At 41.2% G+C, this 15,825-nt stretch overlaps 2 protein-coding genes across 3 annotated transcripts; one reads left to right on the top strand and one right to left on the bottom strand.

The window, feature by feature from the left end:
- Positions 6,032–6,907, top strand: LOC8084786. Its single transcript, XM_002442959.2, has one exon. The coding sequence runs from the start codon at positions 6,156–6,158 to the stop codon at positions 6,720–6,722; it is 567 nt and encodes a 188-aa protein (XP_002443004.1). The 5' UTR covers positions 6,032–6,155; the 3' UTR covers positions 6,723–6,907.
- LOC110429785 (CCR4-NOT transcription complex subunit 11) lies at positions 7,977–15,370 on the bottom strand. 2 transcript variants are annotated; one of them, XM_021446363.1, is made up of 13 exons: positions 15,053–15,370; positions 13,171–13,275; positions 12,008–12,094; positions 11,696–11,749; positions 11,473–11,618; positions 11,207–11,360; positions 10,990–11,127; positions 10,687–10,758; positions 10,532–10,605; positions 10,301–10,442; positions 9,426–9,504; positions 8,619–8,724; positions 7,977–8,397 (listed from the first exon to the last, which is right to left on the bottom strand). In XM_021446363.1, exons 1-12 carry the CDS (start codon positions 15,221–15,223, stop codon positions 8,627–8,629), a joined length of 1,320 nt encoding a protein of 439 aa, XP_021302038.1. In that variant the 5' UTR covers positions 15,224–15,370; the 3' UTR covers positions 7,977–8,397; positions 8,619–8,626. The 2 variants fall into 2 exon arrangements, with proteins under 2 accessions (XP_021302038.1, XP_021302037.1); XM_021446362.1 differs by having other exon boundaries at positions 7,977–8,401; positions 15,053–15,369.

Raw genomic sequence — 15,825 nt, 5'->3', positions numbered from 1 at the left:
CATCCCCTCCCCTCGGCCTCGGCCCTCGACACCGCACGACGCGACGGCGCAACTGAAACCCTAGCCGCCGTGACTCCCTCCGCTCCGATCCACTCCTCTCATCCCCCGGCGGCCCGGCCAAATCGCGCGACTGGGCAACTCCCTCTGATCCACTCCTGACTCCTCTTCGCTCTCATCCCCTGGCCAACGCGCGCGACTGGCGGCGACTGGGCGACTCCGTTGGGCGTTGGATCTCCTCGCAGGCGCGCGCCCAGACCTCGCGGGTCGCGGCGGTGGCGTGGCGAAGGTCGGGACTCGGGAGGACCAGAGGATCTCCTCGCAGGCGACTGGGCGACTCCTGAACGGCTGAACCAAGTATCTCTGGCTGCAAGAACAGAGCAGTCCTCCAATGTAAGCTCTACTGCTCTAGTTTCTGATTTTAGTTTCTGATGGAGTGATGGCTCATGGAAGCAAGAACATACTTTACTTGGTAACTTGGCAGTAGTAGTTCACTAGTTTCTGATGGCCTGATGGGATGCTGTTTTTTTAAATCTTGTAGATGGGGGACACTGAAGAAACTATTGCAGATACACCTCGACTGAATGACCATCACCGTGATCATGAAGTTATAAATCTGGAGAATAATGACAAGGAACAAGATCCCAAGGATGGAGATTCAGTGGTAGATGAAACTGAAAGCAAGAAAAGAAAAGCCATTAATCCAAGATCAGATGTTTGGGAGCACTTCAGCAAGATCAAAATTGATAATGGGGAGGAGAGAGGCAAGTGCAAGTACTGCAGCAAATTATTCCGCTGCGACACAAAGTTAAATGGTACGTCCTCCATGAAGTCTCATCTAAAAATCTGCAAAAAGAATCCTCACAAACCTGTAGTAGATAATCAAGGTACTTTACAACTACAACCATCTGCTGGTAATAGTAGTGGTACTTTGTCTACTTGGAAATTTGATCCTGATGAGATTAGGAAGTCTTTAGCTGAGATGATAATAGAGGATGAGCTGCCTTTTGTGATATGTGAACGTCCTGGCCTTAGAAAGTTATTTGCAAAAGCATGCCCACGTTTTGTTGTGCCATCTAGAAGAACAATGACTAGAGCCTGTGTGAAAGTGTTTGATGATGAGAGAGAGAAACTTAGGAAATTTATGAAAGATAATTGTGAAAGAGTTAGCTTGACAACAGACACATGGACAGCTAAGAACAGTCAGAATTATATGTGTGTTACAGCCCATTTTATTGACAATGACTGGAACTTGCACAAAAAAATTATTGGTTTCTTCATGGTTAAGGGCCATAGAGGGGAAGACATTGGAAAATCTTTAGAGAATTGCTTGGCTGACTGGGGCATTGATAATGTTTTTACAATAGCAGTAGATAATGCTAGTGCAAACAACACTGCAATTAAGTACATGCAGAGGATCTTGAATGAATCAAAAGGTTGCTTTGCTGAAGGAGAGTATATTCATATGAGGTGTGTTGCACACATTATCAACCTAATAGTAAGTGATGGGCTGAAGGAAATTGATAGTTCAATCACTCGTGTTCGGGCTGCTGTTAAGTATATTAGAAGTGGAACATCTAGGTTGGTAAAGTTCAAGAGATGTGCCGAGTTAGCAAAGGTTCAGACCAAGGCATTGATGAACCTAGATATTTGCACGAGGTGGAACTCAACTTACCTAATGCTAAATGTTGCACAACAATATGAAAAGGCCTTTGAAAGGTATAGTGATGAAGACCCATATTATAAGCTAGAGTTAGAGAGTCAGAATGGTCCTGGAGTTCCAACCAAATCAGATTGGGAAAAATCAAGGAAAATGGCTAAATTTCTTGAACACTTTTATAATCTAACGCTCCGTGTCTCTACCACAAGTCGTCCAACCTCTCACACATACTTTCATGAGATTGCTGATGTTTTGGTTTTGCTGAGACAATGGTGTAGCAGTGAAGATACATTATGTCAAGAAATGGGCAAGAAAATGTTAGCCAAGTATTACAAATATTGGGGAGAGAAATATGGATAGACTCTAGGAGATAGAGAGAAGAGAGGAGAGAAAGACAAGGGGGATCAATTGCTTAACATTGTTATTTTTTTCTGTGTTGCTATTGATCCTCGGTTCAAGCTTTCTAATTATGTGAAGATGGCAACTATGGTCATGTTTGGTGATGACATAGGACCAAAGCTGTGGGAAACAGTGAACAAATGTTTTCGTGCTTTGTTTGAGGAGTACAGGGAACTGTATGCTCCAACTCCAAGTGACAAGGTGCCTTCTGAAACTCAAGAAGCACCAGCAGTGAGCTCTGGGCTGATGAGCTCCATAATTGCACAACAGATGAGCAACACAGGTGGTAGCACTGCTACTGTGAAATCTGAACTTGACAAGTACCTTACAGAAGATAATGAGGAGCTTTCTAAAGGCTTTGACATTCTGAAATGGTGGAAGATCAATGCTACTAGATTGCCCATAATGTCTCACATGGCCCGTGATCTTTTGGCAATTCCTATCTCAACAGTAGCCTCTGAATCAGCCTTCCGTGCAGGTGGAAGGACACTTGATGATTTTAGGACCTCACTGACATCAACAATGGTTGAACGTCTCGTTTGTACAAATGATTGGCTTCGTGCAAATGACTACATCACCGAGGTTGAAGAGGACCATGAAGCAATGGCCAAGCTTGAGGAAGGTAATTTGTTATCAGTTCTAATTTGTTATCAGTTCTATTGCATAAGAATAGAGTACATGTACATTGAGAAGTAATTGAAACGTGATTATTTATTGCAGAAATGGGTGCCATGGCCATTACTAAGGATAGCACTACAGCAACTACTTCATCTTGAATTCTTGATCCACTATTGGACAGTCTGGACTGCACGCGTGCACTCTGCACTACATCCACTATTTTCTTCCTGTTGTAGTGTTGTTGATCCCTGTTGCCCTGTTGGAGAGAAGGCTGAATGCCTGAATGACTGAATGGAGCTTCTTTTTATTTGTTGTTCTAATCATGTTGTGTAACTTGTGTTCTAATAAACTCCTGGACCATTCTTTATTTCTGTACTGTTGTTGATATGAACATGACGCCTGGACCATTCAGATTGTTATTCTGACTATGCTGTATGCTGTACTTTGATGTGTGTTTTTTTTGTGTTTGGTCGGTTCGGTTAAAACCGAAAAACCGAAGTAAAAAACCGAAACCGAAATTGTCGGTTTCTGAATTTTTTGCAAACCGATCGGTGACCTGTTTCTAGAAACCGAAGTTTAGCCAAACCGAATAAACCGAACCGAAACGTCGGTTTAAACCGAACGCCCAGGTTGACTACTCCTGCAAAAGTAGCAGTAGTAGCGAAAGCTTTGGATTCTTTAGGCCTTGTTTAGATTAGAGCATCCCAAACCGTTTGGCAAATAGGTTTTGCATTCATGTTTTTGCAAAAAAGTCTAAAAAACACCTATCCAACAGTTTGGCAATTGTACTTTACAATTTTGTTAACTTGGCAAATAGAGAGAAAGGACTTGCATATATGCCAAGCCCCTCCGCGCTTGGCATCGCGTCTCTCGCTCGAAATCCGTCACCCCCACGCGTGGTCGCGCAACTACTCCCTCCTCCCACCGCCAGATTTTCTTTTTTGCCAAGTGATTAATGTCAAACGATTGGAGATTGCCTCTTTTCATCTTTGTCATATTTATTTGGGATTTGGCAAACTCTCTCATTTGCCAAACAAACTATGCAAAACGGTTGGAGATGTTCTTAGTTGGTGAATTTTTTTGGTTTTAGCTATTATAGTACTTTCGTTTGTATTTAATAAATATTATCTAACTATTGATTAACAAATTAGTTATTTTTTGTCTATATTTAATGCTCCATGCATATGCCGTAAGATTGGATATGACGTAGAATCTTTAAATTTTTTAGAAACTAACCCAAAACTTTCCAAAAAATTTCTTTTCATTCCATCATATGAATCTTTAAATATATTAATCTATGATTAGATACTAATTACTAAATAAAATAAAAATATTATAGTAACGAAATCTAAAAAAATTGCAAACTAAACAAGGCCTCATTAGCCTTAGGTGCACAACCGGTAAAAACGGCAACAAAGAAAAGCATGTCACCCTCAATCGAGGAATTTTGAACACGCAGGCAAGGCCTTGTTTAGATGTGAAATGTTTTTGGATTTCGCTACTGTAGCACTTTCGTATGTTTGTGGCAAATATTGTTCAATTATGGACTAACTAGGATCAAAAGATTCGTCTCGTGATTTAAAGACAAACTGTGTAATTAGTTTTTGTTTTTGTCTATATTTAATGCTTTATGCATGTGCCACAAGATTCGATGTGATGGAGAATTTTGAAAACTTTTTGGACCTAGACGGCTGCACCCAACACCTGTACCTTTTTGCTTCAAAAAAGGGAATACGACATTTGACATGTTGGTGCATGGTGACTGGTGAGCATCAGGGAAAACAATACTCTGCTGGCTACTGCTACAGCATCTTGGATGGAAGCGAGAGAATCTCCTCTGCCGGTCTTGGAATATCTCCTCCGTTCCAACGTGCCACATCCATTCCCTCAAGGGCGTCCCCTAGTCACCTAGTCACCAGCCATAAGAGCATCTCCAACCATTATGCATTTGAAGTTATGCATTTTAGATAAATTGCAAACATCCAAATGAAAATGGCAAGGCTAAAATCGGGTGATCTCCAACCGTTATGCAAAATGCCAAGTCCATCATCTTTTTTTTCTCGAAAATTTTGTTTCGCGGCACTCCTTTCCGCGCGGCCAATCGATCCCGCGCCAAACAGCCTGCCTACGTCGTAGATTCGTCCTATCGCGCGCTGCGTCGTCCTATTGTGCGCTGCTTCGTCCAAACGCACGCGCGAAGCTGGCGAAGGAGGACACGCGATGCTTCTCCTATCGCGCGAAGTGGTGGCGGCGCGAAGGGAAACCGCGCAAAGGGAAGAAAAAAGCCTGCGAGGTGGAACCGAGAATCCCGTGATCTCTATTTGCATAGCCGGACTCCTTTGGCATATATGCCAAGTTTCTCCCTCCAAATGCATAGCTATGTAAAATACAAAGTCCAAATGCATAACGATTGGAGGGGAGTTTTTTGAAGTTTTATGCATTTTGGTAAATGCCAAGTCCATTTGCATAATGGTTGGAGTTGCTCTAAGCAAATAAGGGTGACTCCAACTAAACTCCTATTTAAACCTGCATCTTATTTTGAGAGTTCAAACACATCAAAAACCTCTCCAACTGAACCCCTATTCAAGTCCCGATGAATAAGAGACTTTCATTTCTCTCTCCTAAACCTCTAGATGTAGGAGTCTCTCATCCTCTCGCTCATCTTCCTTTCTCTCTTTTATAAAGCTGACAAGTAGGACTGATAAATGGGAGCCATGACAATACAGTGTAAAAGTAGAAAAAATTTAGAGATCGGTTGAAGTGCTCCGATGTAATATAGATGAGGGACTCATTTGAAGGAATAGGGGTGCAAATTTTGAGAGATTGGTTGGAGTTGCCCTAACTAATCTATTTTATGCAGTTCAAAAATCTATAAAAGAAACATCTAGATATAATAGTACATAGAAAAATAAAAATATATAAAATAATCTGTATTTTGTATAGCTCTAACATGAATGAATTATAAACTATTATATCTAGATGTATTTGACAATTATTCTCCAATTATGGACTAACTAGGTTTAAAAAAATTATCATTCAAATTATAGGTGAACTATATAATTAGTTATTTTTTATCTACATTTAATGTTTCATGCATCTGTCGTAAGATTTGATGTGACAAAATATCTTGAAAAAAAATTGCAAAATTTTATGGAACAGAACAGCTTTAGATTCTCACAATGACAAGTACAACTTCTTCTATGATTGGTCAATTACATCAACCTCAGCTACGCCCAGTCAAATTATACCCAAATTAAATAAAAACCATATATTTACAACAATCCGAACCAACATGTCGAGGAGTTCTGTACAATAATGATAAGAATATACTCCATATAAGCACACATGACACATGGATCCATCCAATAGCAACTTACAAAGCCATCCCAATTTCCAAAAGGACAAGTAAGCAAAGCACCTAAAACTAGCCGCCAGCTCGGAATCGTCGTCGGAGCCACTCCACCCACCTGCTCTGCTCCTCATGGCCAGCACCAGCAGCAGCTACCCCCTGCTGCTGCTGCTCCTGCTGCTGGCGGCCCCGGCCGCAGCCGCCGCCGAGGCGTCCGTCGGCGTCGGCGTCGTCGGCGGCGGCAACGCGACCACCACGACGTCGTCGTCGCCGACGGCGTACGAGATGCTGGAGCGGTACGACTTCCCGCGGGGGATCCTGCCGGCGGGGGTGTCCGGGTACGAGCTCCGCGGGGACGGCAGCTTCGAGGTGTACTTCCCGCGCCGCTGCGAGTTCCTGCTGGCGGGGACGTGGCTGGTCCGGTACGAGCCCCGCGTGCGGGGCTCCGTCGCGGCCGGCTCCCTCACGGCGCTGGACGGGATCAGCGTCAAGGTGCTCTTCCTGTGGCTCGGCGTCGGCGAGGTGGACCGCGCCGGCGACACGCTCAGCTTCTACATCGGCCCCGTCGCCACCTCCTTCCCTCTCGACGACTTCGCCGAGAGCCCGCGCTGCCGCGGCTATGACTATGATGGCGATGGTGATGGCGCTGCTGCCGGCGACGACTTATTCCCGGCGGCGGCGGTGGCGGCCTCGTCGTGACCCGGCGCGATGATTAGTATTTGTACAATTGTATGTATGTACCTGCCGCCTTGATGATTTAGCTGGCTATATACACGTGTGCATCGATCGAGAATTCGAGACGAGCCGGCGATTAGCTACTTCATCTTCATTTTTGTTTCAGGGAATTGGAATTGGATCAGGTTATTTAGTGATCATTGATGCTACTTGGTCCTGTGTCGTCTAGCAGCAATTCTTTATGCGTACCTTCTTCTCTTTTCCAGATTCGTGAACGTGAGTGAGATCAATTAGCTAGCAGTTTGCACAACTGCGGTCATGGCGTTGCATCGTCTGTCAAAACCAGCCGCCTCCGCATCAAAGGCCATATGGTACCCAGACCCAGCAGCGAGAGGTAGCGTACGTCAACGCCGGCCTCTGTCACCAGTGCAACTCTTAGCTGAACAGTCTCCGTAAGACAATTTCAATGTCCACGTCATCTTCAGCCCGGGCGGCGCCTGGACAAAACCACGGTCAATGCTCAATACCATAATCGTGAAGATTCAGTGGACAGCAGCTCAGCTTTTGTGAAAGGAGAACGATCGCTGGCTGAACATAGAACCAGAGAGATTTGTTTTTCGGTCATTGATAAGCTCCAGTTATAATGAACATATATATATATATATATATATATATATATATATATATATATATATATATATATATATATATATATATATATATATATATATATATATATACATATATATATATATATATATGTATCTATATATATGTATCTATATATATATATAGATAGAGAGATATCTCTCTCTATATACATATATATTTATATATATATATATATATATATATATATATATATATATATATATATATATATATATATATATATATATATATATATATATATATATATATATATATATATATATATATATATATATATGGTCCTGCAGCCTGCGCAAGGATTTTTGGTTCAGCAGTCAGGGGTCACCATCTAAAACCAGATCGTGCGTCATCCCACTCCCTACACTACCTAACAAACTTGTCCAATACGAGATGAACTATGAATCCATCATCCACCCGTGTAGCCTTTTTGGCCACCAATACCATCTCACCGAGTCACCTGACACATATAGCATCTTCCTTCGAAAAGAAACGAAAGCACTGTCTACGGAATTGAGTGTAGAGTTTCTTGATATATTTGTCTATAGAACCAACCTGCTACCATCAAAAACACAGGCAAATTTGATGAGAAAGACTGACAACCTGATGTGGTTTAAACAGAACGGTAAATCAATTGTGGAAAAATCATCCAGAGCCGCGCACCAGGCGAGAACAGACTGACAATAAAACAGATTGAAGCGTTGTTTAGGTTACACGGCAAATATGACTAGATCAAAGCATGCATGTATTATTCGTTTCCATACAAATGATGAGCCTACAAAGTACAAAGCTGATCTAAACATGCACCAACAATTAACACATGGTTATCTGATGACTGGCCGACTGCTCTTGGTATACTCTGTTTTAGCCACCACTCTTTCAAGGGTATGCACTGTCATTACAAAGGGTGCCACGGATTCTGCAATTGAGATGGTGCGCGTAACATACCAGACCGATCTTGAACACCCAGTGGCCAGAGAACTACCCAGAACAGGCAAACTTCAAACTTTCGGTGTCTGATACAATCAGTCTATCTGACAATAGGAATTTTAAACAATCAGGACGTTTCTATCACATCGTATTACCACAGCCCATCAAGTTCCAAAAATGGTTCCATGGAAAATTTCAATACAGCACATGATCGCATCCAATGCCCTTGAGGCATTTGACTGAACCATGACAATGAAGATGTACATACATAATTAGGAAAAAAGATGCAGTATGGTACAGAGAAGGTAAGTAAAAACATACAAATTCTTTCACTCCAACGATTTCAGTAGCCGGAATAAACCAGCTGCTTCCCTTATCCGTGAAAATTCAATACAGAACGCTTGTACCTCGATGAAAAGATCTTGAACTGCACCCAAATAAAAATGCACAAAATTATCTGCCTTGTCCACTCGGAAAAGGGTGGGAAAACCCTAACTTGTGGACTAGCATTTCAATAATTAACTTCGTGAGATTCAAATTACACCAGGGCAGCTATCAATGGTATTGCACACAAGACACTGATTGTTATATTAGCTGGAAACTACAAGATCAGTTATAAATAAATACATAATGTGTTCATGGTTATTGTCAAACAGCACCTCCAGACCTGAGACTATATTGTCTCAATTTCAGACCATAGAAATAAACATTGCAATATATCCAAGCAAAAAAGAAGCAACAAGAACCAAAGAAGAAAATTTGGCTACAGTGTTACACATATATATATGCATAGGATATCAAATCAAAGTAGAGAGGTCAGAATGTTCCAACAAGTAGCTTAAGAGCATTTGAATTTTACCTTAAAAATGCATCAGGGAATGAAATGCAAGATAAGTAATAAGCAACTAGCCTACAGAAGTGAGCAAACCATACAATGATGGCAGAAATATGCACAGGGGGTAAAGTACTAAAGTCAAGGTGTACAATTGGATATTATACTCGAGGCAGAAAGCAGGAATATTAAACTCTAATCTTTGACAGCTGATTATTTTCGATTGAGATGGCAGAAGTTACGACATGTCAGCAACGCTATGCAAAGCTGATCTTTGCTAAGCATGAACAGCTCACCGTTTATAATCTTGTTTCGGATAAGACTCTGCAGGAAAACACAAACTAGTCTCACAAGTCTGTTTTGCATGTATTTATCCTGCACAAAAAAAACAAGTATCATTCAGATAAACATATATCAGTATACCTCACATTAACATGAAAGTCCCCAAATTAACCGATAAGCAAAACACAAAGCGCAGAAATTAAAGGAGTGAAGCACAACGTTCTATAAACCATAGGGCATTTCTTTTGGAATAATGCAAAACACGTAACAGCACCATAATCACCCACATCACTAGTGATCCCCAAGGCTAATGATAAAAGCATTTATCCCCAGATTCACCATGGGCCTTGTAATTTAAGCACATGCATCAGTGGTCTCACATTCCCATAGGGAATGCAGTCAAGATTAAGTTGCCCCTGCTAGAACATATCTGCTAATTACAAATATTAAAACCCAAATTATTTAACTATTAACTTCAATTAAGATGTGATATTACACAAAAATGGTGAAGAATACTTCTTGATCAACTTCAGTCGAAATGAACTGAGCTAGTACTCGGGTGGCTAGTGTTGCCGGCGTGCATGCTGCCGGTGCGAGTTCGATTCCCAGGAATCACACTCGCATCTCTCACCGGGACTTGCTCCCATCAATGGCCGCAGCCTCTTTTGCGTGGAGACAAAAAGGGATTGCAATGCACTCGTCACCTATGAAACCATGGCTGGTCCTGGTGATCTCTGGAAGGACGGGGTCTACTGATCTGTGTGCAGTTGTAGGTCTGGTGTGTGTGGGTAGCGTGGGCGTGCATTCGTGCATGAATAGATGCTACAGTTGTACCCAGATGAGAGGCTTAAAAAAACTTTAATCAAAATGAATCAAACAAAGAACAAACCTTTATGTTTTGACATGATTGGATACAATTTGTGATGTACTCATGGACAAACTCTGTTGGAAGGTCAACAGCAGTAGTAAGTCTGTTCACAACTTCCATAGAATGCAAGCTCATTTCCATGTGCACAAGAACATCAAAGTAACTACAAAAAAAGGATCATTGATCAAATAAAGGGCAGGAAGAAGGCTGCCTATATGATAATAGAACATACAACAAAGAAAAGAGACACACCCAGGAATGTCAGGAGAGTGAATTAGCTTCGAAAGAACCTCAACAGCAATGAGCGGGTTGTGTTCAACAAGATCCTGAAACCATGCATAGATTCAGAACTCCAAGATCAAATGGCATTAAATATGTGAGACTCAGCATTCATAGAGTACACATACAGGAAGCTTCTGTGGGGTCATCCCACAGTAATAAACCAGTTTAGGATCCTTTGTCAGTTCTACTATGACTTGCTGCAAGAAACTGTGAACAAATTAGGCATGTACCATTGGAATCTCTTATGTACCAAAGAATGTCTGAGAAAAAAAGGGTGATAAAACCTAGGTGCCATAAATTTATCCAGCAATGAGGCTATAAAATTATCATAAGGAAACAAGAGGAAAAGAAATCCTAGTCATAGCACAAGCAATTTGATAAAAATAATCATCATCATCTTGAAGAAATATTAGAATGTAGCAGTGAACCTCCTGTTGGGCAGGTGCAAGTGGACCTTTTAAGGCTCTTGCAATCAAATCTCGGATAGCAGCCCCTCGACTCGTGTCAGCACACATGCTATAATCCCATAATAGCTCGTGGTTATTGTCAGGGTTCAACCATTGTAGCTGTATGTTCATCACAATATAAGTTATATTTAGAAACAAAACTGGTATTAAAATGCAACTTCTGACTCAGTAATTTTACCTCCCCATCAAGTACAGGAAGTCTTGGGGGTGTGGGCCGAATCCATTGCGGACCCAACCTTCCCCCCGATTTGTCTTGGAGTAAAACAGCAATAGTAGTATCTCTATCATCAGAGGCAGATTTCTGTTTGCTTCCAGGTGGTGATATCGAAGACCTTACAAGGTTACGAAAGCAACAAGTAAAGGAGAAGAAATTGGACAAATGAATTCCAAGGACCTCACAAGAAATACCAATTTAGATAAGGGGGTGTACATGAGCCTACATACTCTGATGAATTTGCACAACTTTGAGGCACGTCTGGATCTGGTATAGCACTTCTAACCATAGCAGCTCTGAAACTACTAATCTGAGGCCGGGAATGTACACTAGTACTGCAATATTGCTTCTCAAGTTGTTCCCGAGGCAAAAAATCCTATACAAATAGACGAGCATATGAATAATCACACTTGACCAAAACATAAAAAGCTGTTTACCTAATCTAAAGCCCACCTGAGATGCTGATACAGATCCATTTATGTAATCTACGGCAGACTGATTCAGGACCTGAAAAACAAAAATCATCACAGAAACTAAATAAACACATATTTTGCAGGTTCCTTTCTCAGAATCAATAAATTAAAAAAAAAATGTCCAAGCTGTTGATTGCATATTATATAAAATTTCACAGTAGGGATGTCTAATGAACCTTAATCAATAGATGCATGTCAGCATAGGAAAGGAGAACATAATCCCTAAGATATTGTCATTCTATGCCACACTAAATGTAGACTCGTAGTTAAAAGTCAAAGAAAGAGAAAAGACCTCGTTGTTATTGTTGCCACTAGATGAAGTCAATAATAACTGGACAAATGCCCGTTCTGATTTCTCTGACGTTTCATCACAGGCTGCCTGTAGATATCAGCACATGAAACTAAGGCATCAAGCATGAAAAATATTTAGCCCACCCAAAAGACGGTGCAATAATTACATCTCAAGAACCATAGAAAAGTAGCAAAACATGTTGAATGTTCGATTTTTCAGCATGGTGTTAAATGATTAAAGAAAGTAATCAGTTATGTTTCTCGCCACTGAAACCACACAATTGAAAGAGACAAGGACTCAGATGCTATAAATAAGTAATAATCAAAGCTATAAACATAGCTCTCTAGCATGGAGCCAAACGATGAGCAGTAAATGAGGAATACATGATTGATTTGAACAGAAATCCATTCAAAATGTGAACTGACCTTAATTGATCTTTTAAAAAATAATGGTATTAAGAAATTGCTGTTACCATTCAAGAATATAATAGAGGCAACATTGACTGATCCAAATGATTCAAAAAATGGTGAGATATTAAGAAAGCAGTTACTTATACTATTCATAAAGCTCTAGAAACCTAATATACAAGGCTCCAAGGTTCAGCTGTTTGATTGCTAAAGCACAAATCAAATAAGACCCTAAAGTCACAATAAAAAAAAAGATTCCAGTGGTAGACTTGGAGTTGGAGGTCAACATAAAATAATAAACCCATTGTGTGGACCTAGATTGTCAAGTGGGTAGCACAAAATGCAAGGATCCAGCTTATATATGCTAGAATATAAAGGCAAGTCTTGGCCAAATAGGAGCTGAAGGTTTTGTAGATGAAAGACTATGTACAATAAAAGGCAGAATTTTTTCAAGGGACCAATTCCCCATCAGATAATGTAGACGACTAAACTTTTGGTCCACATAAGTATCTCCTAAAAGAAGATATGCCCTCACGCGAACTTCGGTACTAGATCAGAATATGTGTTTGGTAACAGTGCCATAGATGTGGGAGTTGGGGAAGTATAAAATATAGTCCAGTCAAGTCAAGCATGAAACATATGGAAGAATATTGCAATTTTGAACATTGATTTGTTTAAGTATGCTGAATAAAAAAATGTGAATTCTTCCGTCATAAACCAAATCACAGAATTGAAACAACAAGGTTTAACACTTACATTTAACAATATAGGAATATATGGATTTGCTGTCTGCGGCGAATAGCTCTGATGAAGAATTGCAAATGCAATTAAACGGCCAGTAGGATGAAGCATCTTCTTGTCCTAATCGAAGAGCAACATAATATATCAGATTTGTAGCACTATTCCGGTGAAAGCAATATGAATCTAGAATCTCATAGTGAACAGAGCAGACCCAACTTACAAAATGAACTAAAGGTAGGTGAATAGTATCCCTAAAAATTTGCACATGTGAGGTGCAAATATGATGTTATAAAGGAGAATGCATGTGAAAACACCAACTACTATTGTCACAGCATAATTTGGTTCAGAAATCACTAGTGCTGTGCAATGTCTCCTACAGGACAGCGTACCAGGCAGGGGGGAATTGTCAGTACATGAAAGGTTCTGCAGCATTAAACAGCCCAAAACTTTCAGCGCTGTTGTAACCCACTAAATCAGCTATAGCATGCCACCAATTAGTGGAACATCAATACAACTCTAACTGCAGTATTCTTCATTTCACCCCTATATACTGCAGTATGGTTAATGGAGAAATTTGACATGTTCTGTAAGGAAAATATGGTTCCTTTCAAAACTAGTGAGCCTTGGAAGAGAAGAACAATCAAGTTACAAGCCTTTTTTTTTTGCAAAGGGGCATAAAAGAACTGAACACAACCCATGGTTCACCTTTATAGGAGACGAAGAAGATTGATTAAATGTTTCATCAAGGGTGAAAGCTCTTTTGAAATGGTACAATTAAAGAACAAAATCAAAGCCTATGTGTAAACTTCAAATTGTTTTTCATGCACTAACAAGGTTGCACATTGTTCTTATAAAAATTGACACATGAACCAAATATTCTAGCCTTCCCTTAATTCTATAACCAGACGGTGGTAGATCAAACTGAAATAGTCCATACTTGCACCAGCAGTTTGGCATTATTTACTCCAACAAGAAATAAGAAAATTATACAGATTCTGCTTTCAGATTGCATGAACCAATAGAAGCACGTTCAATAGGGGTGATGAAAATTTAATCAATACTAACAAACAAGTGAATGTGAATCCTCAAAGCCACAAGTGTTATGCGTCCTCTTGCTCACAATATTGACATAACTAATGCTAGTAATGCTCAATGTGCTATATGGGACTATGAAAAAAGAGTTTAGACCAAGTTCTTTATTTTTTTGATCTGATGATATTCTACAAGTGATAAATCACACATTACTGAAGTTTGGTTTGAGTTTACCATGAACTACAACCCTAAACCTCAGTGATAAAGACCAGCTACAGCAAGAACTCAAGGTCAAGAATCCAATAGCTATGAAATTCTCACCGACTACAAATCCAAACAAACATGATCGAGCTAACCCCACGAAGCCACACACAAACACAAAGGAACTTAGCCTCAAACTACAAAAGACTGAAGAAATGGCCCTAAATCTACATGTCCAGCGATCCATTCCAGGTCAAAAGATTCAAAATTCAGAAAGCGTCCCATGAAAACCGAAAGATGGCGAGTCAATGGTCTCCAAAACCCCAGAAATGTCAGCTACATCGAACCATCCGACACTCCATCCGAAGCCTAAACCACAATCAGAGAGTGAAATCGCAAAAATGCAGTAGCCTAACTCATCCCGATTCGCGCGTCGACCCCAGCTAAAGCAGCGCCCTCAAACCGGCGCAATAAAGCAAAACCCACCAAATCTGAGTAGCCAGCACAAACCCTAGCCCAACCAACTCAAGCTAGCCCCCGATCCGTTTACCGCCGCCAAAGCACCCCGCCCAATCTGACGAAAGGAAAGCAAGCAAGAGAAAAGCTGGAGGTAGGCTCAGGCAGCGGAGGGGAGAGGCAAGGGCGCGGGCGTGGCGTGGCTTGCCTCGAGGAGGAAGGAGAGGGCGCCGCCGACGCGGAGGCGGCGCTCGCGGGGGAACCGCGCGAGGAAGTCGGCGACGACGTCGGCGAGCGGGCGGGCGGCGGCGGCGAGCAGCGAGAGGAGGTCGGACCGCTCGTCGGGCCGCAGCGTGGGGACGGGAGAGCACGCCGACATGGTGGGCGCCGTCGGCAACGTCGGGGCCGAGGTCGCGGTGGCCGTCGCCGTGGTGAGGGACGGCGGCGAGGATTTTTCTTTTTCGGCTTCGGGTTGTTTTTTTTTTTCCTTTTAGGCCCGGAGAATCCGCGGGGTCAGTGGGAGGAGTAGGCGGCTGGCTCGGGATGTGGATCGGACGGGTGCGGCTGTGTGGGTTTGCGCTTCTTTCACTTTCCCTTTCCTTTTCTTTAGTATTGGGGCCTTGTTTACTTTAAAAAGTTTTACAAAATAGGAATAGTAACATTTTCGTTTGTATTTCACAAATATTATTCAATTATGGTCTAATTAGGCTTAAAATATTCGTCTCGTCAATTCTAACCAAATTGTGCAAATAGTTTTTATTTTCATCTGCATATGTATAAAGATTCGATGTGACGAGGAATGTCAAAAATTTTGCAAAATTTTTGAGGAACTAAACAAGGCCTGGATTTTGCATAGGTTTAGCTCTGCTTGCACCGACGAATTTCATTTTAATTTCCGTATCCACAACCATTACCATCGTCCACAAACCACAAGTAATAGTTATGATAAATTTAATCATTTATATTTATATAATAACACTA

This window comes from Sorghum bicolor, chromosome 8 (genome assembly GCF_000003195.3).
Source record: "Sorghum bicolor cultivar BTx623 chromosome 8, Sorghum_bicolor_NCBIv3, whole genome shotgun sequence".
Lineage (NCBI taxonomy): Eukaryota > Viridiplantae > Streptophyta > Magnoliopsida > Poales > Poaceae > Sorghum > Sorghum bicolor.
Note: the sequence above shows the minus strand (reverse complement) of the source record. Positions and strands in the feature narration are given on the sequence as shown.